This window comes from Simochromis diagramma, unplaced genomic scaffold (assembly GCF_900408965.1).
Source record: "Simochromis diagramma unplaced genomic scaffold, fSimDia1.1 OVJJ01000216.1, whole genome shotgun sequence".
Taxonomy (NCBI): Eukaryota; Metazoa; Chordata; class Actinopteri; order Cichliformes; family Cichlidae; genus Simochromis; species Simochromis diagramma.
Window position 1 is genome coordinate 8081319 of NW_024386883.1, and position 27546 is coordinate 8108864.

Sequence of the window (27546 nt, forward strand, 5' to 3'; positions counted from 1 at the left end):
CTGTCTTGTCTGAGCCTTGTGTCTGAAATAATCCTCTCTCCTCGACATCTCTGCTTTTTCAGGCAAGAAAACTTCCCCATCTACATCATCTAAAACCTTCCAGCATCTCTTTTCTGGTAAATCTATTCGAACACTGGCAATAAGGAAAGGCTCGGAATTTTCCTTTGTATTGAAAAAAAGACAAGACAAGGCTTGTAATGTCTTCCCTCAAAGGCGGTGAAATATCGGCACGCACTAATTTATTTTGATAGATCATCCAGCTGCAGGTGCTTTGCCTTCTCAAATGAATTTAAAACAGACTCCTATGATTCTAGTGAAGCTTGCTGCCAAGGCTGACCCACTTTAAGATAAAACAAGTTTGTGTTTCACAAGTGAAACATACCAGGAGCAAGAGTCTGTGTATTTTATCACCATTAGTGTGTGCTCAGCCATACACAGTCATGGATGGCCTGGCTCTTTCTTCAGAACAGACTTCAAGGGCAAACTAAAGCATTAATCGCTGTATCAGCTCTGCTTTTCAGCACTTTTTTGTGGTTTTGTATGAACATTTGCTGATGTCCTTGTTTGTTTCCATACATGCTTGTATTCTGTGTTTGTACGTGTAACTGAAAGCCAAATCACAAAGATGAGACAGTCCACACCACACCTCCAGGAGTTCCTTTTGTCTTGCATCTTCATTATATCTATTATTATTAAATCTTATTCATTTTTCTTCTTTGAATCTTTCCTTCATTCACTCAATGCTTTGCTTCAGGCATCAAATAAAGAAATCATTACTTGCAGTCTTTCTGCCAATATCGTGTGTTTGTGGATAAATGCATTCACACCTGAAGCACTTCAGTCTAATAGGCTTTAAATCACTATTAACAGCTGTAAAAAGAAAAAGTACTTGGATACTTGAGTGCCTCTGACAAAGTGCAGCTGAACCTGTCGCTTAAAGGGAGAATAAATAGAAGGCTGGGGAACAATTAAATCGATGAAGCAGGGCGTGAAAAAAGGGAATACAGTTTACGAAGCAAATTTATTTAATGGTTAATATTTAATTTATTTATCTGTGCTTTGGGAATAGTTTTTATTGTTTTCTTGAATAGCCCAGTCTCACGGCAGTTTGTGAAAAAATCATAAAAAATAAAATTTTTCCATGTTTATGGGCACAAAGCAGGTAGGTGTGACCACGGCAATCAGGAAAACAAGTTTTGAAAGACGTGTCATATTTTAACCCAAGCCGTGAAACTTTTTAAGCCTAAACACTTTTAACTGACAGTACTTTTAATGCCTAACCTTAACCAAGATACATATTGATAATGAAAAAACTGTGATATGTATGTAAGGTTAAGATGACTTACACCTCCAGCACCCCTCCTCCAACCTCCAATTTTTTTCCCTCAACTTTCCATAAGTACATATCAGAGTGGACTCATGGATAATCATGTTCTGGGCCTTAGGAGTTGTGATGAAGATAAATAGATTACTTCTTGATATTTATAGACTGTTCTGCAGGCCTTGTGATTACAGGACAATTTTATAACCTCAATAGTGCCTTAATTTCATTGCTTTGCAAATCACAAATTAGGGTTATTAGTGAGACTTTGTTAGAGAAATTAGATTTCTATTGATTGTTATTTATGTCAAGTGAGAAGTCGTGCAAGTTAAAGTGGTTTCAAAAACTGCTCTCTACACATGGATTGAACTGCAGATGAATGAGCTAATTAAACAGAATTTATTCAAACCCCTCTCACTTCACTTGCTTTTCTTATTAAGAAACCAAAGTAATTAGTTAATGTGAAATATATTCATCTGTACCCATTTAAGCTTCTTGTTATTAAACTACTTGATTTCCTGTTTAATTAAAGGAATAAAAGACAAATGTGAGGCAACTTTGAAAAAGCAGGCATGATGCAGACTGAGATCCCCAGTTTTGCACAAAATATAATATAAAAGCAACTTTTACACAGCTGAATAAACGTCAAGCAGACAACTGGTTATCAGAAGTGTGAGATGCTGGAGAATATACTCCGGTGTCCTGTTATATTTTAGATAGCAAGGAGTTTATTAAACTTCACCGAAACAATCTGCAAATTTCATTTAAATTCAATAAACTATCGTCTTGTCTTTATTTTTAGTTAGCGCATACCTTAAACACTTAAAGCTGTAAGCTAATGATAGTTATATAAGAGCAGATGCATGCTGGTGCAATAAGATGTAAGTTTTACGTCCAATGGATGCATGATCTGATTAGTTGACTAATCGCAAAGATAATCGGTGACTAGTCGACTATCAAAATAATCGTTTGTGGCTTACACTGCATATAGGACTCTCTGATATGTCAGGTTTTATTTAGCTCCTGGAGGAACTGGTTAATGCTGATTCAACACACAGAGCAGTCTAAATATTAAAAAAACAAAACAAAACAAAAAAACCCTCCTTCAGTTTGGGACAGCAGGTGAGGGTCACGGAGTGTCAGGGGTAAGGTCACATTGTCCTAAGGTCTTGTTTGACAGGGTATGGATAGAAGTGCCTGACAAGTCTCTGACCTATATGAACATTAAGGCTCAGTCAGCAAGTTCAAGTAGCAGTGGGAAGATTTGCTCCAACTGTCCATGAAAGAGTAAAATGTCATGTGACAGAGGGAGAATAATGGATGGTAGCAGGCCGGCACATGCTCATTTATATTCTGGGAGTTCACTGCTGTGACATTTTCGTCTTCTATTATAATTACACTGTAAATGTGTCAAATGAAATTTTTAGTTCAATGGAATTATTTGTGGTCAGGCATGCCCTTGTATTTTAAAAGACTACATATAGGGAAGGGCCTTTTGTGGCAGTATCTGCGTACATTTTAAAGAAATGACTGCAAAGGAAAAAAAAAGGTTTTTATAAGATATGGTGAGCTACTTGATGATGTATCAGCCCTCCTTCCAGGTCTTGGGTCCTACTGTGTTCATTAAAGCCGTTGTCTTTTTAACGTGCTTTAATGCTTTGTATCTTCTTTTATGTGATGTAAACAAGCCCCTAAAAATAATCAGTGGTCAATGTCAGGCTCTCTGGCTTTTTATTAGCACTAGCATGCTAATAAAATGTGCAGCACTATGTGCAGCAGGTCTTTTAGCCCAGTTTTAAAAACTTTACAATGTAACTGTAGCCCAACGGCTCATGGTTCACCAGACTCAAAATATTTGAATGCTTCAGAAAACAATCATTTAAAGCTAACTAATATTTGAATGGGCACATGAAGCCTAGTCTGTTAAACTTTCCTAAAAGTCCTCTTTACATGGATTGGACCTGAAGTGGGTTTATATCAGTTTCGCAAAAAAATAGCAAAGCATTGTGTAAAGATATGCCAGCAGCTGATATGTGTATAACATGCAAATATTAAACTGGATAAGCGTATTTACTATCTTAGTTTAGTTTGTTACTAAGCTAACAATTGCTAGTTATCACTGAACACAAAGCTGACACTATAACGATAAGTTTGTGTTTTAGTCATAAACCAAAGCAGTGGCTGAATGTGAGTATCATCAAAGGAGAATTGGTTAAATACCAGGTTCAAATAGTTCGACAATAAATACCTGTACAATACTCTACAATCACACCTTGCCGGCTTAAAAGTCTGGATTTTGAGTTAAGGTTGTTGTTATGTTGAGTTGGCAGCGGGAGAGCTGCAGCTGTGCGTGTCCAGCAACCGTCATTAGTGAAATACAAATGATCAAAATGCCACTAGGTCTGTCGTGGATATTGTTGAAATGATATTTCAGTCTGGACCAGCAGTGGGATTAGACTTACTAACTGACTGCTTTTGCCATCCCTAGTAAGATAAAACTAATAAAAAGGTTTAAATATGTTTAAATTCACCAGTGAAAATTAAAATGACATAAATATTTGTTGAATGCTCTCTGGTGATCTTGATTATTTGAAAAATAAATATGAAAGGATAGCAGCCTGTATAAAATTCATGCATTGATTTTTGTCAGCGAGAACAGCTTTTGGAAACTGGCCTACGATTTGAAATCCAAAAATAACAGAGAGGCCTCTGGAGAGGCCAAGTCTTAACAGCTCCCACTCTTCCCTGTTTCCTCTATATCTTAATAGCTTTCCATTGAGACAGTGATGAATGTGTGAACGTTAACTGCATGGTGAGAAATGATGGGATGTGTATTTGAGGCTGGTTGTGTGGCTGGCAGAGTTGGACCCTAACGCAGGACTGGGAAACACAAAGGAGAAAACTAAAAAGTGGCTTTATTAACTAAAACAAAGTACAAAACAACATGAGGAAAATCAAACTTTCAACTTAACTGGGAAAACGTGCTGCAGAAGACACAACCATGATGGATGATGTAAAAGAGAGCAAAGGGAGATTCAGACAATATAGATGCACCAGGTAATGAGGGAAATGGGAAACACCAGGGAACACAGCTGAACACAATCACACTAACGAGACAAGGGGTGCCAAAACCAAACACAACACACAGGAGACGAGGGACCATTAAAATAAAAAAAGAAGTAATAAACACTAATGCCAGGACTAAGACGCCAACTTGACACAGTGACTGGAGATAAACAAACATGGCGACATGACTGACTGGGGAGACACAAAGGGAACATAAAAGATGATAACTAAAGATTACATAACCTAATGAGGAACAGAGACTGGAAACAAAAGGAAACCAACATTAAAAAAAATAAACCTCGAACCACAATAATCGATATTAAAACTCAGAGGCACTAGGAATATAGAACATGAACAAAGGACTCAAACACAAAACTCATTTTAACCTAGAATGAACCTAAAGACCTACAGAAGCGCAGAACTATAATACAAAAATAATCAAAAATGAGAAAAATCCCAAAACATCCTAAAAACTCAAAACCATGACAGGTTGACTTGCTTGGCTTGACAATATTTACCCTTTATATGTCACGTAAAAATGGGCTTTTGTTTTGACATGCAGTATGTGAGTACAATGAGTGCGAGAATGAGTGCTTCAGTAACTGTAACTCTTCCTCTGTGAACTGCTTTAGTCTCAGCCCGACTGATAAAGGTCAGGCTGGCATTTCAAAGTTGTACAACAGCCGCTTTGCCAGAGGAGAAAAGAACCCCCCACCCCCACCCAAAGAACGGTTAATACAGTATTGTTATCTTTTGTCCTACACTACAAAAGTTTACTTCAGAATCTTCAGGCTAACTAAATAATAAGTAACGAAATACTTAGTACATAAGACAGACTGTTAGCCTTCACTGTGAAGAGTTACAAAAAAGTCTATCACAGTGTGAGCTTTGTGCTTTAATTCGGGTCAGAGAGAAATTAGAACCTTACTGTAAAAGTCATCAGTTTAAATGCAGCAGTCAGTGTGTTGTCTTTACTTTGGGATCCTATTTGTCAGACACTTCATTTAAAATATTGTCATTTATTTCTAAAGCACTGAATGAATAAGGATTGAATAAACTTCTCATAGTTCTCTGTAGTGTTTACTATTATTCCACTCTTTTTTATGGTCAGCAGTCCACAAATGATTACGGGCATTATTGTAATAAAATGTATATTGAACAGCAATACCATATAAATCTAACTTTTAAGGTGTTATAAGGTAATTGTAAAGCGAGTTGGATCCTTTTCAAAACCCTTTAAATATATTTAAATGAAAATTCCTCAGTTTGGCTGCAGGCTCATATTGTTACTTAATGTTGCTTTACCATATTTATGATGTCTTCAGCTTTCCTATACAGTTCTATACATCTCTCTCGCTCCTCTCTATCCGTCTGAGCCTCTTAACACACTGGCTCAGATTAGACCCACTCACTCTGTTGGGTTTAGAGCCATTAGCTTAATTAGAGACTAGACGTTCAATTCACTGTCAGATATCTTGATCCGTTGGCTGCCTTTCAGTCGTCTAACCTAAAGTACGTAAAGGTTTCATCATACTGCCTCTGTGGATAATGCAGCGTATCCTGGGCAAGTCCGTTACAAATTATCTGTCAGTGACAGACGTGCAGAGGTGAAAGCATAGCAGTAATTTGATTCTTTTTAGATACTTTCATGGGAAAATATCTTTACACTGGTTCCACTACATAAGAATTTTTGGTTAATATAAGCCATTGGCTGACACATATTGTAATAAATACTATAAAGCACAACTGATGGCAGACGAGGGACTCAGCTCCCTCCAGCTGGAGCAAATAGCTGTTCAGTTCCTTTTAAAACACCTAATCAACCAGCTGAGCAGAGGCCGCCTAACCTTCACACACAGTCGGACTAGAAGCAGTCACTTGGCTGAAGGACTTTGTATTAGCTAAATGAAAGCCGTAGATCATACTGCCAGTATATCTCGCAAACACTGTGTCTATCTGTGTGCCCTTTTTTTGCTGGATATGCACTTATCACACAGCTCTGCCTCCACATAAATGTATTTAAAGTTGTGATTTGTAATTGGACACATGCAGATAGAGACAAAATTCCATATATAGTATATAAAACACAACACGTGCAAGTTAAAAGCAATACAAATTAGGATCAGGGTTCTGTAGATGCTGTACCGTCTGTTGCAGGACTTCTTGTTCTTCTTGTCCCTGAAGATAGTTCTGTGTGTCTCCTACTCAGTGTTTGGAGTCGCTGTTCTCCATGCACAATGTGAGGCCAGTCAGAAGCCTCCCTAATGGTATTACATAATCGGTGAGACTCCAAACATTTGAAGTGGCTGAAACTTTATTGCACCTTCATTTGGATGGACAAGCATAACACACTGTATGAGTTAAGATACGATGGTCGCTGGTCTAATCCCTAAAAGCAGATCAGAGTATTAACCCTTCTGAGCTCAGAAAGGACAACAGCTCGTACTGTACTAATCTACACCCACAAACAGTACACACGCACACACACACACACAGAATATTAATTGTGAGTTTAAATTAGCCGGTGAAACCTTTATGTGGATAAGTGGATTAATACTGTTGATTGTGTCAAAGAAGGCTGTCAATTAAAGTTTCTTAATTACTTCAGCAGCTTGTGGAACATCATACATACTGATCACATACATATTTGACCAACTTGACACCCTGTTCTTTTATTAGTCATGACAGTTTGCCCTCAATAACATGACTATCATGAGCAACCTTGCCACATTGTAACTATACATCCTTTTTTTTGCTTCTGTTTATGAGAAATGAAGTTCTGTGTCTCTGTTTAGTGTGCGGCTGTGACTTGGTGCATGCGGGTTTCTTCCACCATTCTGGTGAGTACATCTGTACAAAGGACTACCAGCGGCTCTACGGGACCCAGTGTGACAGCTGTAACCAGTACATCACCGGAGAGGTGGTGTCTGCCCTGGGGAGAACGTACCACCCAGACTGCTTTGTCTGCAGCATCTGCAAGTAAAGAATGAGTGTTTCTTCATGTAGACCTAAATGTTGGCAGGCAGATAGTCAAACAGACAGACTGATTGAGTCAGGCAGTCAAAGTAAAAAAAAGTTATTTGGACTCGCATTCATCTTGTAAATCTATACTTGGTAGTAGTCTGTCTGAGATCAGTAATAAATTCAGACGAAGGGATCAGACAAAAAAAACAGAAAGAATAAAATCCACAGTTTAATAATCACAGTGGGGATTGAAGACCGGTCAGGACAGGTTGTCTGATGACTTACTCGAGTGGCAAGGTTCAGTGTTCTGGTGCTCCTGGTGTCAGCAGATTTATGGATCATGACATAAAAGTATTATTTAACCGAGGGGATTATCTTACTCTAACCTTAAAGAAGTGCTGTGATTCCACAAGTACAACTTAAACATGACGATCAACAAGTAGATATTGTGAGCAAAATGAACTACGCAGAAAATTAACAGACTTACTCTTTGTGAATGTTTTCTGTCATAACACAGAGATGCAAACCTTTCAAAAAAAAAAAGATTGATTAAAAACATAATTGCAAGATGTTTGTGTTGAAATTCTGCTGCACATAAAAATAATCCCTGGCCTGAGTGTAGTGGTTTACATGTTTGCTTGCCAAGTGAAAAGATGCTGCTTCATTTCCAGCCGGAGGCACAGATCCCCTTTGGGGTTGTGTCATGAAGGGCATCTGGTGTAAAGCTCAGCCAAATTAAACCTGCAGAGCTGCCTGCTGTGGTGACCCCTTGTGGCAAGGCAGCATTTTTTTAAAAGTAAGACATCGTAGTTGTTTCTCACACGACTTTAGAAGAGGCCTGCTTAGATTACTGTGTACGAGTAAGCTGTGTGTTAAAATGTTCTTGGTTTCTTAAGAACAGCTCCTGTGTCTGCCTCACGGGCTCTGTGCTCGCCTCTGCTTTTACCCTGAAATATTATCCCATACCTCACTGGGTATGAAGCGTTATTCATTTTAACTGTTACGCACTGAGAATCTGACAAAGATTTCCAGAGCTGAGAGCAACATTTAATCCTCGCAACTTTGACATCAGCCTGGAGATCTCGTTTTATTCTTTGCTACATTCAAACTGCAGAAATACTCCTCTGACACTGCCGATGGTAGTTTTTGACAGTATTTATGTTATTAAAAATGTCCCAGTGTAAAAAAGAATTTGCTAAATGTTCGTTTTCAATGCTGGGAAAGACAAATTTTCATGTATAATGTAAGGGTAGCAGAAATAATGGCAAATATTGTGTGAAACTTCTGCTAAAGAAACTTGGAATTACCTGCACCAATACTACTTACGTACATCGATACTGTTCAACTTGGGAGTACAAGCAAATTGGAATTTCGTGTGTTTTCTGATTGGGTAAACTGTGAATTATCTATCACCCTATCTGCATTCTGCATGGCATTACTGAAATGTTTTTTTTATGCGTGCTTTCTCAGAAGCCCATTTCCAATTGGAGACAGAGTGACCTTCTGTGGGAAAAAGTGTGTGTGTCAGCAGTGTTCACTTTCTCTGAACAGCGACAAGCCCGTCAAGGTCCACGGACCAAGCTGTAAGAAACAAACACGCACACACACACAAATGAAAATATACGCTCACTGACGTGTACAACATCATACACAGCAACAACATATCTCACATTTTCTTCACTAGACATAAAGGATAAGCCAACACACATTATCCAGCTCTTCAAAAGCTGTGCAGGTATTACTTTGTAATAATTATTTTTCTATGAATATTTCAAGGAAATGCATGGTGTTTTAAATAGAATATACTCAACTCAAAGGTTCATTTACTAGCCTGTAGAATATGCAAAATGTCGTGTTTGATACTCCAACAAATTAAAGAAATGGAAGAAATAAATATGTGTCCAGCTTTGAGTATTTAAGTTTGTGTGTGTAACTAAATCCCATCAAGTCCCATTCATCAAACCTAACACAAGCAGAAGAAGATTCATTTTACAGCACTTTGCCAGATCATCTGTTTTTTAAAAAGCTATTAGCTATGGTTTTTCCCTGCCTAATGATATTTAACTGACTCATATCTTTGTGATTCATCCAGCATGTAAGACTGTTTGTTCCCCTACAAATGAACACCTAGAGTTGCACAGTCCACCTGCTGAACGCTGCAAAAACACAGCATCTTTGTAGGTGTGTAGCTGCAGGGAGATACTTCCAAACACACCCACAAACACAGAAGGTGGCCTGCTGCTTCAGGTAGTCCTGGTAGCTCCATCTGGCAGAGACAGTGTAACTGTCACGACAGGAGAGAGGGATGAGGAAGAGAGGAGGAGGAGGTAGAGAAGTGATGAGAGGTTGGCAGAGCAGAAAGGCAAGGACATAAAAGGGGAGTGATAAATGCATAAATGCTCAAAGTGTTCCTGCCTGTTCCTATCGTACATGTGTGCGTTCTCATTACCGCGCTTCCTGCTTTTCCTCTCCCCTCTCCTCCCCTCCCCTCCAGACTGTGCCGGCTGTGGTGAGGAGATCAAACAGGGTCAGTCTCTGCTGGCTTTGGAGAGACAGTGGCACGTCAGTTGTTTTAAATGCCGAACATGCGGCTGCGCCCTCACTGGAGAGTACATCAGCAAGTAGGTGGCTTGATCCTTCCTATCTCAAGTCAGTCATAGGTGTGCTTGGGCAAATATCAAACGTTTCTTCAAGCAATCCACATCAAAAGCCACTGCACAGAAACTGCCTCCTGTATCCAGACTTTTAATTCTGAAACTACCGTACTAGAAAATTGCACGTTTAAAACATTTGCCATTAAGTTGTGGAAAGGTTGCTGTTTTTTACCCATTTTTCTACTATTTACTATCAAAATTAAATTGAAATGTAGCACTTGCTTTGTAAATCTTTACAGGATGAATAGTTGTGGAGTAAACTGTGAGCTTTTTGTCTTTCTCACTGTTTCTCACTGTTCAGAGATGGGATACCTTACTGTGAGACTGACTACCACAGTCAGTTTGGGATCAGGTGTGAGAGCTGTAACAGGTACATAAGTGGCAAAGTACTTGAGGTGAGTGCATTTTTTGTTGTGTATGTGTGCTTTTGGGAATATGCATGCATGCTTAAAGACAGCTGGGAACGACAGTGGGAATGTGCGTGTTCTGTGCTTGTCAGTGTGAGCTGGTCTATAAAAAGCTGCAAAAAAATGCAGCTGTCCCTCTTTAAATGAAGTGCTGACTGATGACGAAGCAGCTTTGGAAACCCGACAAAGCAACACTTCCCCATCTCCTTCACACTATTCATCTTTTTTTCCCCTGTTTCTTATCATGCCTCTCCTCCTTCTTCACTCTGCATTGTTTTTCTGTTTCTTATCACCACTCTGTTCCCGTTTTCTCATCTGTACCATTTGCTTTTGCCATTTTGTGTCTGATTTTCCTTTCCTTTCCTTTCCTGCAGGCTGGAGGAAAACATTACCACCCCAGCTGTGCGAGATGTGCCCGCTGTCACATGATGTTCCTAGAAGGAGAAGAAATGTACCTGACAGGTAATCAGGATATTGTGTGTGGTAACTAGCAAAATAAGCTTCCCTTGTATGAAGTGGAAGAAAATTCCACTATCAACCTGAACCTGGATAAAACAAAGCTTAACATTTAATAATAATTATAACTTCTGAATATAAAAGTCTGAATATATTTGTTAGGAAATCAATTTAGTCTGAATTTATGTCTCTATAGTCACAAATGTGCTTCTGCATTTGTACAGTTAACAGGCATAAAAATAGACTTCTAGCTTCAATTGAATTAGTACCCTGCAAGTATCCAGATGGCCTCTGTGTGATTCTGCATCTGTGGAAGTGTGTGTGTGTGTGTGTGTGTGTGTGTGTGTGTGTGTGTGTGTGTGTGTGTGTGTGTGTGTGTGTGTGTGTGTGTTTTTGTGTGTTGGTATTACTAATGTTGTGGGGACATTAACATGTTTACTCATATTTTGAGGACAAGCTTCCCATTTGGGGACAAAAGCAAATACTTATAATAATTTAATGACTTCTAGGTAAGTGTATATGTATGTGTATGTTTACATCTGTGGTGGACACAGACATAAGACTAAGATTTAGATCTTGGTACTTGGCTAAAATGTCCTCAGTTCCAACTAATGTACCATGCTTCATTTCCTGAAACCTCTGAAAAGGACTGCACGAGAAGGATTTGGGGGTTTATGTCTGAGTGTGTGTGTATGTGTATATATTTTAAAAAGACCAGGAATGTCAGTGAAATATACCTTGACCTAATAAAAGATTGCAGTAACAGCCATTATATAGGTTATTGATCTCAAGTATAACACTTGTGGTAAATACACAGAAACCCACACATCCCCCTCCTCTGTCACACAGTCAATTACCTGTCAGCCTTCACCTCCTCCACTGTTTCCATTACTCTCAGCTGTCACTGACAGAATTATCCTAAATGATGTTACCATCACCAGGTTTTAAATTGAATCATCCAGGAAATGTTGTTTTACAAATCAGATAACAATGACTAAAGTTAATGAGTTCAATCATGGAGATACATGAAGATAAAGAAAACTCTTGTTGTGTATATATATGATGAATCTAGTTTGAGTCCCACATATTCAAAGAGCACGCAACATTTATATCATGATAATACTGCTAAGTATGTATTAAAATTGGCAGATTTCTTATACCTGACAGGTGTGTTCATCTGTCATAGAACAAAGAGTTTTTATACAGTCTGACAGAGAACAGCAGGAAGATTTCCTGAAGCGTTATTTATGGTAATCGGGTTGAATCAGTCAGAGGGATAAGGAGCTCTGCTTCCTTAGTAGTGTGGAGTGGAGGGAGTTGTGATGGGTTGTCCATAATGGAGAGCAGTTTGTTCAGTGACCTCCTGTCCCTCACTGACTCAAACGGCTCCAAACTCTGGCCAGTGATGGTTCCAGCCTTGTGAATCAATTTGTTGATACTACTGGCATCTCTGGTGCTGATGCTGCCCTGCCTAGCAGACAACAGCAAAGAAGAAAAACAAATAACAAACAGGGAGTGAAACATTATAAAAAAAAATCAAAAATACAGAAAATATGTACAAAAACTTAACAAATAACAAACTAAGTGTACTGAAAGGCATACTATGAAGAACATATGAGAAAAACATGGGTGCACTGCACACAGAAAGAACTGAGGTTAAACAGAGGCTAAATACACAAGTGGAACCTAATTGGTGAAAACAATTAGGAAAAAGCAGCAAATCACAGCAGTGAGTAAAGACAAGAAGCAAACCAACTGGACACATGAGAAAGGAGACTGCTGAATAAAACAGGAAGTGACCAAAGGAGCACACACAGACCCGGAGTGGGTGGCTGGAACACACACCAAGAAAATACAAGATGAAAACAGATATTATAAAATAGTGCAAGTGATAAAAAAAAAAAAAGTAGGACAGGACAAGAAAAAAAATTGTGAACACTTGGCTTAATGGAGGGAAATTTAAATTTAATATTAAGTTGCTGTACCGTGGTGTACATGTGGCCGACAGACACAGTGTCAGAGTTGCCACACAGGGTGGCACCTCCTGTTTCAGCTCATTGTCATTCTGCTGCTCTACCTCTCAAAGCCACCAGTAAAACTAAGCATTTGCATATAGTACTTGAAGACCACATATGTGAGCTTTTTAATCTATACCTGTAAGCGTGTACATTATATTCTTTATAGATGTGTTTGAGACTAATATGTATGTCTGTGTGCTGAGCTCCTGTAAACTGCCCCAAGGTTACATTCACTCCTTTTGATTACTTTAGACATGTAGGAGGCCCGAGCAATCACCCACATGAGGCACACTCAATTACGACACACACACACGTACACCCACTCGTACATGCACACACAAACTCGAAATCCATCTCATGACACATGTCTAGAATAAGAAGTGGTTTGTGTGTGCAAGTGCATACAAAAACAGGTTTGTGTGGTGGTAGGGATTAGGAATGGGAATTAATGAGAATTTAGAGATTCCAATTCCATTATTTGATCCCTTATCGATTCTCTTATTGATTGTCATGAGGTTCTCATTGGCTCAGTTTCAAGAGTCACCATCATTGCTAAGCAGCAGTAAAGAAAATACATTCATGCAAATTAATTGCATGCTGTGGGTCAAATGTTTGCTGAGGTATTTGCCCTCTTTGCTTTGATCAGTGTTGGAGTCGTCACTCAAAAAAGTCATTATTACACATATTACACGGGACATTCTTCTTTCAAGTAATGTGGCACATTACTTGATTACTCCCAGGAAAAAGTAATTTGTGATCCTACTCGTTATATTAATTTCATAACAATATGTAAAAATCTAAAAACCCCACACACACACCAACACAAATTCCCAGTGAGAACACAGATCTCTAAGATCTTTCTCTTAGTAGAATCCAAAGCTAGCTGCAACAAAGCAAAGATGAAAACCAGCACAAAAAAGCAATCGCCTTCCGCTTTAGAAACGTGAACAGGTAGAAACGGAGGCTGCAGCCTGTTTGCTCCTCTGCTTGTTACCTGTTGAAGTTCAGGGTCTGGCTGCTGAGGTCGGTATTGACTGAGCTTTCACTCGGGGTTCTTGGCTAGTTTAGCATTAGCATGCTCTCTTGGTGGATGCTTGCAAAGAACCAAAATTATGTTAGCAGCATAAAGCAGTTGTTTCTGTCCTGGATGCCATTTTCCACTTTGCCATTTATCTCGTTCATATCCACGCTCTAGACTGCGTCACTATTTTCCTCCTCTTACACGTGAACTGAAATCAGCTGATTGTAATTCGAGTGCAAGAACCGGTTTATGAGCTAAAAATGGATGCTAGCATATTCAAAACAGTTAAAGGATCGAATTGCTGTTATGCTTTCCTTTTCGCTTCATTCGCAACAACATTCTCAACAAAAACTTGGATTTAATGTTAAGTAATTTCCTTTCTTTAAAAATAAGCAGCAGACCATGGTGTTTTTGTTTTTTTGTGTTTCGTTTAAATGATGAATTACATTTTTCCTTCAGGTTTGGGGCCGCTGCTTAAAAGACGTCTTTTAATTCCTTTTATCATCATTACATAAATATAATGGTGATAAAAGAAAGCACATCTTTTAGAAGCGGTTTGATCGCTGCTGTCAGTTAGTTTTATTAAATTAAATTAAAATTAACAGAATAAACCACTGACTCAGGATACAGCCAATCAATGTAGCATTGTAGTGAAAAAGACTTTAATGGTGAAAAGAATTAATTTGATGCTCACAGTAATTTTTGACTACACAAGAGTATTTGGATGCCTGTGGGTTGTATTTCTGACCACAGCTGAGTGATAAGCGATGCCAAAGAGAATCATTTTTGTTTGAATGAAATGTTCCTTTCCAAGTAGAAACTGATGATTAACCACATATATTTGCTCTTTACTCGGTGTAGTCTCAATTTCAAAAGACATACAGTATGCATTTCATGTGCTCAGTGTGTACACACTTTGTATTGGCAGCATGGCTCAGCAATAAGGAAAATTTTCTGAATATTTAAATATATTTTTATAGACTACACTTAGAATTTCAAATGGTACAAATATATAAATGTTATTACTACTTCCCTGGGTTTCACACTGGTTGCCTTCGCCCCATATTTTTGAATAGAGTTAAGATCACATGGCCAGTTTGTTCCACTGATTACCCTTATTTTGCATAAAGTCTGTACAAAGACAGCAGAGCCTTCATTCCTACATCCCACATCTGCATGTAAGAAAAAAAAACCCAAATATCTCAGGTTACTTTATAATGGCACTATTGTTAAAAGAAAAAATAAATAGGCATGCAGCTAGTTTTCTCAGAGTTTATTTTGCACTGTGTTTGAGACTGAATTCTTTTTCACTGCACAATTTAAATTCTCCTCATCCTGTAGAAAAAGGATTTCAAGTCCAAGGCCACACATCTGTTCGACAGCAGAGTTGAAGACCGTGGGTGGGACGGGGGTGCTCTGAATCACCACGCATGGTTCCTGTCTACACTATTGATTTTGTGTGGGTGTTTGTGTGAGAGCGGTGTGTCTACTTATTGGGCGTGCATAGCCTCCTGCTTTGTGTGCGTGTGTGTGTGTGTGTGTGTGTGTGTGTGTATGTGTGTTGCAGATTTATGGTGTTGATAGTGGTTGTATATTAGAGTCATGATCAACTAACTGAGTTCTTTTAGCTGGCCTGCACCGCCCCAGGGCTCAAGAAAAATGATACATAGGCAGCGTGTGTGTACACATGCATTTATTTGTGTGTGTGTGCGTGCGTGTGTGTGTGCACACGTGTGCTCAGGGTGGATATATTACTGTCATTATCAGATCTACATGGATATAATATCCTGACATTAGTGGTCGATTGTTATAAGAGCTACGAGATCTCATTCATTGCCTCTTTCCTCTCTTGCGCTGTAGTTCACCCTGCTCTTCTTTGTTTACTGTTGCTCATTCTTCTCTCTTTTCCCCTTAATTACTTCACTTCTTTTTCATTCACAAAATTCTTTTGCCATAACTGTTAAAGCACAATTATGCCAACGCAGTCAAAAAATATAAAGAACAACACAATTATAATGTTGCATCCTGCAATATTTGATGTAACATTTTTGCGCTTTAACACTTGTTTTACTTTCCCTTTTCTGTTTAAAAAGGATGGTACAATCATGCCGGCTTCCTTAATGGAACAATTTTGAAACGTACTTAGTTTTTTTTTTAGTCTACAATGTAATATAAGCAATGAGAAGTATTCACAGAAGCACAGCATGAAAACATGATAGCAAAACTAAAGAAAAAGTACTGAATGTATTTTTTATAATCAAGTACAGCGATAGAAGTTTCCATATGGTTGATGATAAATCAGCTGGCTAAATCATTGCTATAGAATACAAGAAGACCCAAGTTTAAGCAAAGTAAGGCTTCTACTTCAATATTAATAACTTTGTGGACATTATTAGAAACATACAACATGCAGTTCAGCATTATTCACTTGTTCATTCTTTTCAGTTCCATTCTTGTTATTTGTGCAATACTGTTTATTGTGTCTTATTTGCTAATATCTGTTGCATTTTAGGCAAAACCACAACAAGGAGGTAGAGAGGCAGGTTGCAAATAGTAACTTTATTGACCATAAAGTTGTTAACAAAACACAATGCAGAGCGTTAGCAGCAAATTCCAACTCTAAGTCGTTTTATAAAAGCTGAAAGAAGACACAGGATAAAAGCTTGATAAAATGACAGACTGAGAAGTCATACATGCTAAAGACCCACCAGGTGGAAATGGCTAGTATAAGGTTCATATAAACTAAATTAGACAATAAGGATAGTGGGAAATGAGCAAAGGCAGGAAATAGAGCTACATGAGGGACAGGCTTTCAAAATAAAATAGGGAGTCACTAAAAGATGACATGGCAAAAACAACAAAATTTGGGGATCACATGTCTTAAATTGTTTTCACACATTCAGAATGTCACTAAATATTAATGACAGGTGAAGATGATGACATGAATAAGAGTTGGCCAAACTAAAAAGATGAGTTACTGTGAGAAAAACATCTGTTTAATTATGGTTGGGATATTTCAGTTTAGACAAAGGAGTGGACAGAATTTTTATTTTTCCCTCTTGATATTTATCTGTGTAGGAGACCACAAGAGCTACATCCTCTCTTATCAGTTTAGATAAACTGCTTCCACACACACACACACACACACAGTGTCTCGTGTGTGTGTGTGTGTGTGTGTGCCTTTGATTGATGTTGATGCACTTGAGAAAAGCTGATCTGCTCTTCATAGGATCCCATAAAACTGTATGGCTGCTGCCCACACGCAATAAACAAAGTAAACTGAGATAAAATCGCATGTGTGTATGTGCAGGTTCAGAGGTTTGGCACCCCATGTGTAAAGAAGCAGCTCGGCTGGAGAGGAAACTGAGGGTGAGTGTTACTCAAAATACCTGCAAGCCCCTGCTCTTCCTCTCTGTTTCTGTTTTTGTCCTCTCAGTGGTTCTCTCTTTCATGCTGTGTCTGAAATGTCTCACTGTTGTTTTAAAAGCAGGTATGTCGCTCTTAGCATTGTAAGAAATGTGCTCAAATCTGCCCTCAGCGAATTTAGTTTTACAGGGAGTGCAGAATTATTAGGCAAGTTGTATTTTTGAGGAATAATTTTATTATTGAACAACAACCATGTTCTCAATGAACCCAAAAAACTCATTAATATCAAAGCTGAATGTTTTTGGAAGTAGTTTTTAGTTTGTTTTTAGTTTTAGCTATTTTAGGGGGATATCTGTGTGTGCAGGTGACTATTACTGTGCATAATTATTAGGCAACTTAACAAAAAACAAATATACCCATTTCAATTATTTATTTTTACCAGTGAAACCAATATAACATCTCCACATTCACAAATATACATTTCTGACATTCAAAAACAAAACAAAAACAAATCAGCGACCAATATAGCCACCTTTCTTTGCAAGGACACTCAAAAGCCTGCCATCCATGGATTCTGTCAGTGTTTTGATCTGTTCACCATCAACATTGCGTGCAGCAGCAACCACAGCCTCCCAGACACTGTTCAGAGAGGTGTACTGTTTTCCCTCTTTGTAAATCTCACATTTGATGATGCACCACAGGTTCTCAATGGGGTTCAGATCAGGTGAACAAGGTGGCCATGTCATTAGTTTTTCTTCTTTTATACCCTTTCTTGCCAGCCACGCTGTGGAGTACTTGGACGCGTGTGATGGAGCATTGTCCTGCATGAAAATCATGTTTTTCTTGAAGGATGCAGACTTCTTCCTGTACCACTGCTTGAAGAAGGTGTCTTCCAGAAACTGGCAGTAGGACTGGGAGTTGAGCTTGACTCCATCCTCAACCCGAAAAGGCCCCACAAGCTCATCTTTCATGATACCAGCCCAAACCAGTACTCCACCTCCACCTTGCTGGCGTCTGAGTCGGACTGGAGCTCTCTGCCCTTTACCAATCCAGCCACGGGCCCATCCATCTGGCCCATCAAGACTCACTCTCATTTCATCAGTCCATAAAACCTCAGAAAAATCAGTCTTGAGATATTTCTTGGCCCAGTCTTGACGTTTCAGCTTGTGTGTCTTGTTCAGTGGTGGTCGTCTTTCAGCCTTTCTTACCTTGGCCATGTCTCTGAGTATTGCACACCTTGTGCTTTTGGGCACTCCAGTGATGTTGCAGCTCTGAAATATGGCCAAACTGGTGGCAAGTGGCATCTTGGCAGCTGCACGCTTGACTTTTCTCAGTTCATGGGCAGTTATTTTGCGCCTTGGTTTTTCCACACGCTTCTTGCGACCCTGTTGACTATTTTGAATGAAACGCTTGATTGTTCGATGATCACGCTTCAGAAGCTTTGCAATTTTGAGACTGCTGCATCCCTCTGCAAGATATCTCACTATTTTTGACTTTTCCGAGCCTGTCAAGTCCTTCTTTTGACCCATTTTGCCAAAGGAAAGGAAGTTGCCTAATAATTATGCACACCTGATATAGGGTGTTGATGTCATTAGACCACACCCCTTCTCATTACAGAGATGCACATCACCTAATATGCTTAATTGGTAGTAGGCTTTCGAGCCTATACAGCTTGGAGTAAGACAACATGCATGAAGAGGATGATGTGGACAAAATACTCATTTGCCTAATAATTCTGCACTCCCTGTATATATAAAAATTTGGATAAATAGACTTTATTTTGCTGTTCATTTATAAAAGATTTCATTGTAATATATAGTTCGTCACCAGATTTTTCATACTATTGTTGCAGCTTTATTTAACAGAAATTGTCCAAAGAGGCTCATAAAGTCTTATTGTATTTTTTCAAAGCATTTCATCGAAAGTAGAGCTGCAGACCTGCACTTTGACAGCTCTTGCCAGAGCCTGGTGTTATCATGAACATGGTAAATGGCCTGCATTTGTATAGCGCTTTTCTAGTCCCTAAGGACCCCAAAGCGCTTCACACTACATTCAGTCATTCACCCATTCACACACACATTCACACACTGGCGATGGCAAACTACATTGTAGCCACAGCTGCCCTGGGGTGCACTGACAGAGGCGAGGCTGCCGGACACTGGCGCCACCGGGCCCTCTGACCACCACCAGTAGGCAAACACGGGGTTAGTATCTTGCCCAAGGATATTTGGCATGCAGCCAGGAGGCAGCCTGGGATCGAACCACCAACCTTCTGATTAGTGGCTGACCTGCTCTGCCACCTGAGCTACAGCCATTTGAACATGCAAATAATAATCATCACACCATGGCAGAAGAGGAAGTTGTAACTTTACAACACGCACACACACACCTACACACACACACACACACACACACAGGGAATATGAATGTTAAAAGCAGGAAATTAACATTTGTTGTTAAATGATTGCTCAGCTCAACCGGGAAGTGAACACGTCAAGAAAAAAAGTGAGATTCAGCTATTCCAGCACATAGAGGAACATTTACAAGAACACTTACATGATTACGGTAAGAGTTGGCTTAATAATGCTGTCACAGTAAAAACATAACAGGTACAGAAGTGTTAGTTTGCAGCTATAATATTCAGTACAAAGTGGTTCTCTATCCTGAAAGATTAATACTGAAGAAAAAGTCAGGTATCCGCCTTTTTAAGTCTTTGTATGAAGTCAAACAGATTTGATATCTATAATATTACACAGTTCTGGCTGTGAGCAGAGAAGCTCCATCCACTTGCTTTATATTACAAACAAAAAAGCAGCATTAACAAAACACACTTTTTTAAGTGAGAGGCTAGATAAAGTATTTTAGTTTACTTATTTATTTTAAATTTGGTCTATATTGACATTTAATATCACACGGTTGATGCATGATTTTGCAGCTGCACCTGCATGCTGTGAATCTCCTGTTCTACCACATCTATTGGATGTTGATCTGGTGACTGTGGAGGCCATCTGGACTCATTGTAATGTTCCAGAAACCCTTTTTGGGGTGGTTTTAGCTTGGTGTGACTTGGTGCGTTAACTTACAGCTATTAGAAGATGAGCACACTGAGGCTTGATGCTGAGTAGTAAGGATGGAGTCCAGAGTGTGCCAAGAAAATATCCCCCATAGACCATCATACCACCATCATTATACCACTTTAAGTGTTGATACAAGGCAGGATGGATCCAGGCTTTCATGTTGTTTACACCAAATTCTCACCCTGCCGTTCAAATGTTTGAGCAGAATTCAAGGCTTATTACCAGGTGACCGTTTTCCAATTGTCTGCCGCCCAGTTTTGGTGAGCCAATGTAAATTATAGCCTCAGTTTCCTGTGGTACTGGAGGTACTGGTGGTACTGGGTAACCAACTCAAGGTTTGAGGTGATGTGCTTTCAGAGATGATCTTCTGGATACCTTGGCTGTAACGAGTGATTATTTGAGTTACTGCTCCAGGTTCACTTTTTTGAGTAATGCATTAAATTAAAGTACTTTTCTGCGCTCACTGTTGTATTTAAGCTAACTTTATTCACCTTCTTGCTCTCACTGACATTTGTCCCACCAGCTGAGACGTACCTCCGAGACAGCATCCATTTCTCCTCCAGGCTCCTCTCCTCTCCTTGGCTCTCCTCACCGGCTCATCTGTGTGAGTAACCGTCACCATGGCTACGCCATGGTTGCGCCCTCAGCTGTCACAGTCACATCTGTCACTCAAACATAACCAGCATAGACAGAAGCACAAAAGAGACCCTTAAAGCTCAGGCGGTCTGTGCTATCAGTCTCTCAGCAGACTTCTTGTCTGTCTGTTGCCTCTCCCTGCCTTACTGTATGCCTACTAAAAGCAAAGTGCTAGACTACTAAAGCCTTAATATGCCTTTTATAATAAGCAGGCTTTTATCTTAAGCCCTTTAGTTTCCTATCCAGAGTTATTGTCTTACAGTGCACACTTTTTAGCTCTATCTTAGATCGTTTAATGTCATGTTTAAATTTTTACTGGCCCATCAAAGATTTCAGTTTAACCTGCTCACCTGAATGTTTACCATTGCCTCATTTCCCTTCCTGTATGCTTCCATATGTGTGATTTTCTATGCAAGAATTTGGGTGCCTCTTCTGTTGGTGATCGAGATTGGCTGTTTACAGCCAGTCTTCTACTTATGGTTTGGTCTTCATTTAATGTGTATCCCTGTCTACCTGTCTCTCTCTAACAGGCTAAGGGTGATGGGGATGTTTTGGAATATAAGCAGGTGGCAGCACTTCCCAGGGTTAAAGCCATATATGACATTCAGCGGCCCGACATTATTCCTTATCAGGCCGACCATGCACAGACGCACCTCTCAGATGACACTTTGGAGAGATGCAACCGTAGGCAGGTAGTCACACACGCACAAACTCACTATTTGAATTTCTTCCGGTAAAAATAAATTAACCATAACATATTAAGAATAATGAACAGTAACAAATATCTTTTATTTCTCCTCATATCCAGTCATTGGGCTCCTTATCACCATACTCTCATGTAAGTACTCCCCCACCTCTTTGTGTAATGGTTGAGAAGGTAATCCTTACTCTAAAGTATTAAATACAAAAGAAAAACCGGTTTTAATTTTAGAACTCAGAACAGTAAAGTTGAGTGATATCAAACACCGGCAACATTTGAATAGATCGAAATGATAACAGGTTGATTACTTTAGTGTATTCAGTACTTTAAACACATTAAACTCATGGTAATATAAGGTACCGGTGTCTCACTATTGGCAGATAAGCTGAGGTACTGTAAAGTGTTGGGTTTCTGGAAGCAGATTTTGATGAAAATTAATTACCAATAATAGCAGATTGGATACAAAAAGGATACAAAAAGACATAGTTTGATATTTTGGGACATAATTTTGTACCCTTGAGATATACCATCTTAATTAGTAAACTATAGAAGTGCTGGTAGGTGGATTTTGTTCCCATCAGGCTGCATGTTTCCTCTGATTCCAGTCTACATGCTACGCTAACCTAACCACTTTCATATTTAATGCGCATCTATTTATATGCTAATATTATTGTTTCAGTTTTGGCATGAAGGAAAGTAACCATCCAAGTATTTCTTTAATTTGTGCCATCATTGTAACAGCACCGTGATAGTCTTCACTGTCTGTGTTTAGACTACATCTGCACATGTTTGTGCACTAGGACTGCTAGCAGCATACGCACCATGTAGGTTAATAAACTGCTGTCAGCATGATTAAAACTGTGTTGTGGAAGTAACCTTGTGGTCTACTTTACTGCCTTTAGTAAATTAAAGCACATTACTCAGACAGCCTCTAAAGCAGCCTTTCCTTTCAGGATCTCTTGGATGGCATGGAGTTAAGAACAAGACGTTCCTCCAGCTCCCCCTATACCGACTCACCTGTACACAGTCGTCACGGAGGCTCCCCACTGCATTATTATGTCCCTGGTAATACTCCCACTCAAGCAAAGACACACACACACACACACACACACACGCACACACAGAGAAAAATAGCTGGATAGAAAGTCTTTGTGTGGGTGCAACTCACATTTGCATGCACATGTAATCCATCGGGTTATTTGTCAGTGTATCTTTCAATACCCTGTCTGTCTTACTGTTTGTGGATGTGGGTCATTGATGCTTTGGTTTCTCTCATTGTGATTGGCTGGGCTGAGTGCAGGCAGTGAAAGTGGCAGGAGTTCTCCTTATTATAGTCAGCCAGAGCCCAGGTGTGCTACACCCACCAACACCTTCCAAGCCCCCAAGCATTTCCATGTGCCAGGTAGGCCGTTACTGTGTATGTAGCCCTGACCCTAACCTGTTAACTAACCAAAACTTCACCACGTCAGACCAAAACTAATCCACAGTTCACTGATGGACCTCGTTTGTTATTACTATATATCAGCTATCAGCTGTTCTCCTGCATTCATGCACACATGTTTTAATTGGATTAAAATAATAATTTGATATTTTGTTGTCATTTTTGAAATAAAAAAATCCTTTATAGTCATGGCAAAAAAGTACACTGTCTCAAGTCTAAGGTTTTACATATGAGGACATAATAAAAAATAAGGTGGTCCTGAGCAGGTGTTAGAATGAGGTAAATACAACCTCAGATGGACAACAAGCAACTAACTAACAACAGCTGAGCCAAAATGTAGAAGCTGTGTGTGAAAGAGAAAATACGGTCCATGATTCAGTCGCTTGTAGAATCACCGTTAGTAAATTGAAGTAAACATTTTCTATACAACATTATTCATCTCTCACATCATTGTAGAGGAATTTCTGCTCACTCTGCTTGACAGCGTTGCCTCAGTTCATTGAAGTTTGTGGGCATTCGTTCATGGACAGCTCTTTGAAAGTCCCACCACAGCATTTTATTCAGGTTGAGGTCTGGACTTTGTCTTGGCCAAAGCAACCTAGATTCTTTTCTTTTTCAACCATCCTCTCATATATTTTCTGCTGTGCTCGTTTATTATCCTGGTGCATGGCCAAATTTCTCTCAAGCTTTAGCTGTCAGAGGAGTTCAAGGTTCCCAGGTCCAGTGGCTGCAAAACAAACCCAAATCATCACCCCTCTGCCACTGTGCTTGACAGTTGGTATGCTGTGTTTGATTTTTACCAAACATGGTGCATTATGTGCACTATAGCCAAATACCCACAGTTTAGTCTCATCTGTCCAAAAGCCATTGTTCCAAAGGTATTGAGGGTTTTCCAGATTCACCTTTGCAAACCTGAGCCATGGTATAATATTAATTTTTAGAAATAATCAGCTTTTTCCTGGCACTTCTGTTTTCTTTTTTGCCATTGTGTTAATCCATCTGAATGCTCTAGACCGTGGGTGTCAAACATAAGGCCTGGGGCCAGAATCAGCCCAGGAAAGACTCCAATCCGGTCCACTGGACGGCTTTGAATCTCCTCCTTTGTGAAGGAGGGGATTGCTTTTGGACTTTTAACTGTATTTTCATAACTTTTAAAGTTTTTCCTCTCAATAAATATCTCCTACATTTCCATTAGTACTACAACAAGTAGTTAAGTAATTGATAATAAAACACAGAAAATATACTGTTTTTCCACTATCTACTATCAAAATTGAGCTACAAGACCTTTTCTGTAATTTTATATATTTATTGATTTGTGGTGACAGATTTCAGGGGATCCATGGGTGAGGGGGCGGGTGGGCGACATCGACACCCAAGTTTGTGAATATGATAAGTGACATAGGAGTTTCAGATAGGTGTATAGCTGTATCTAGGAGGCTGAGGGGGTAGCACTATTTTTGTTTTTGTTAATGTTCTTTTTTTTTTTTATAATGTCGTGATAGTAAAAACCTTAAAATTCAGGATTTACTTTCTTTTTACCATGACTGTAACTAAAGAGTAAATTTGAATATTGAGTAATTATTGTGATGGAAGAACAGTCTTCTTGCTGGTTCCAATTTATCTACCCCCCTAAAAAATGAGTCACAAAAAAGTAATTTGAGATCTTAATTACTAATGAGCACGATCCATCCATCATCATCTAGATAGAGGAACAAAAGTTTTTCTGTAATTCATTCATTTTCATCTTTTTTTATTTTCTTTTATCCTTTTGCCTTTGTCCTTATTTCATTGATGTTTTAACAACCATACAATGTATTAATCCTCCTCTCTCATTGACCAATGGGCACTCTTTGTCTATTTTGTCTTACTCATTTGCAGCTTTTGTGTAACATATGAGTACTTTAGCACTGTCATCTTGCAACAAATATCGGTTAATTTTATTTTAAGAGCCCATCAACCCTCCACTTTAACAACTTAACGCCTCTCTCCTCTCTGAATGCTTCACTCTGTCTTTGCTCCCTTCACTATAAAAGGCCTCTTCTTCTCAATATGAGCTGCATATTTGATTTCCCTCCATCATTCCCTCTTCCTGCCCCCACTCCATTTCTCAATTTGTGTTTCCTCATGCTTTTTTTCCTCTCGCCAGCCCTGAAACAGCATTTCCTGCTTACTTTCAACAGAGTACGAAATGTATCTGCTGGATGCTTTTATTCAAAGTGTCTCAGAGTGTCATGTGCATACACATTTAGTGCATACAAATAAGGTTGCAAACTTGGTTGCATTTGTGGCACACAGTGTGAATGGAAATGTTTTCCGTTTTTTTCATTATTTATTGTTGTATTAAAGGCTAAAAGGCATTTATAGTTTACTGTGGCATGTTGCTGTGCCGCTTTCCTGTTCTTGTCTCTTCTTAGTTTTTTCTTTTTAATTTGGATCAACTTCAATTGCTCTCCACCCTCATCTTTATTCTTGTGCCGCCTGCTTTTCTTTCCTGTATTAAGCTTGGGAAGCTGTATTAATCAACCTCGGCATGTTAGTCAGGTTGTCTGGATGCAAGGCAGCACCTCTGCAGTACCAGTTTATCACCTGTTCTGTCAGCTTCTGTCGTGCTTAAGACTGTAAATGTATACAACTAATTTGGTGGGGGAGGTTAAACAAGGAAAGCCAGAATATTTAACTCCTCCGCTCTCCTCTGTGCACTGCATACTGAGATTTTGTACGGGAAGGTGGTTGGTATAGTTTTACCTTTATGTACAGTTTGCATGATATCTTTAAAGAAACGTGAGGGTAATTTAATTAATTATCTCATTAATTGTTGGTGTAAAGCTATGCATTGAGGTACTGGTGTTCTCCCCAGAAATGGTGTCCCTCTCTGGGGAAAAGCAAGTGATGCTAACAACACAAATAGTGCAACTAATGAAAAAAAAATTGAAGGAGAAAGTGTCGCTGTGGCAGGTGATGCAGCAGGTTCAGCTTCAGTTGTATGAGATTAAAGATGAAAAAATGGTGGATGATGGTTGACATAATGTGGAAATACTGTTTTTTTCCCCCTCCCTGCATCTGAGCAAATTCTAGACTTCTGCAAAAAAAATAATTACTGATGACTATAGTTCTGATAATCAGCATTTCTGTCAAGGCAAACGTATCCGACCTACCTTCGTTTCACCTTTGTCAAGTGTGGTGAAGGAAAATGACCTCAGTGTTGTGAGAAGAAAATTTCATTGATTTGGAGGTCTAGTCAGTAGTTTTGAGCTTGGGTTTGTGTTATAAAAGCATATGTTTTAGGTTTACTTCCTGTATGTTCTCACCTGTACCTCGTTCCCCACCATCAGTGTTCACAACATATGGTATATTCCTGTTCCCTTTCTTCCTGTGTGCACCTTCTTTGGTCTCCTGTTTTCCTTTGCTTACGTGTTTTATTTTGGATTTCTGTTAATGCCACATTATGGATTTTTAACATTTTGGACTTTGATTTTACCCTGAATAAAAATCTTGCTTTGTAATTCAAGTGTGCCATTCACAGCTCTGCACTCAATATTGCACATTAGGGCCATGATGTCACCCTAATGATTTTCCAGATCACCATACAGCTACAGAAGACACCCTCAGCACCAACTGTGGCAAATTAACATTCAGAAGCAGACCCCTCCTGTCAGTCTTTCTGAAGTCAGTGGAGATTAAGAAAAGATCACTAATATCATTATTTCAACATTGGGAGTTGGTAAAAAACACAACATCGTCATCAGTAATAAGAATTGCAAAAAGCTAGGAGACAGGAAAGAAATCTCACATGAAAGGCAAAGAGGTTCTTGATTAGAATCTTTGTTAATGATATAGATCAGAGATGTCAGATTCATTTTACATCATGGGCCACATACAACCCATTTTAAGTGGGCAAGACCATAGAAACTGTCACCAAGTGCTTGGTCAAAGCAAGCACTTGTTTGATTGTTGGGTTTTTTTCTGTATTATTGTAGACTCTTTACCTTACAATACAACGTGCCTTGAGGCGACTCTTCTTGTGATTTGGCACTATTTAAGTAAAATAGAACTGAATTGAATGGATGCCAGTCATGTAGATGGAGGGATTACCTACACTGAAGTTGAACTTTCCTTTGAGAAGACTTTTTTTTACTACCATTCAGCAGCTCAGTTGTGACTCCCTGAAGAGCCCTATAGGCAACAAAAAAAAGGAGAGAGAGATGTTAGGGTTTGCTAAGAAATCAGAGACCAGCTTCACTTCACTGTACAAACTATAAAAATAGCTGAATCTTTTAAATACATTTAAGGATGGTCTGGAAGCCATTATTCATTATATTCAGACTTTCAATAACTCGCACTATTGGACAATTTAGGCCTTTGTGTCTAGAGGAAGAAAAAGCAGATCATCTTTGTTGCAGATGCTATTTCATGGGATAA

At 39.1% G+C, this 27546-nt stretch overlaps 1 protein-coding gene across 3 annotated transcripts in view; it reads left to right on the forward strand.

Moving 5' to 3' along the window:
• Window positions 1-27546, forward strand: part of LOC120733723 (actin-binding LIM protein 3-like) — a 59164-nt gene that overhangs the window by 11479 nt on the left and 20139 nt on the right. For 2 of the 3 annotated variants that reach the window (XM_040032085.1, XM_040032086.1), the window contains 11 exons: window positions 7183-7366; window positions 8822-8934; window positions 9846-9972; window positions 10307-10400; window positions 10787-10874; window positions 17218-17276; window positions 20874-20954; window positions 21517-21678; window positions 21795-21824; window positions 22640-22751; window positions 22987-23088. In XM_040032085.1, the coding sequence (XP_039888019.1) occupies window positions 7183-7366; window positions 8822-8934; window positions 9846-9972; window positions 10307-10400; window positions 10787-10874; window positions 17218-17276; window positions 20874-20954; window positions 21517-21678; window positions 21795-21824; window positions 22640-22751; window positions 22987-23088 (1152 nt within the window). The remainder of the gene's footprint in view (window positions 1-7182; window positions 7367-8821; window positions 8935-9845; window positions 9973-10306; window positions 10401-10786; window positions 10875-17217; window positions 17277-20873; window positions 20955-21516; window positions 21679-21794; window positions 21825-22639; window positions 22752-22986; window positions 23089-27546) is intronic. The other variant, XM_040032087.1, reaches the window with a different exon arrangement.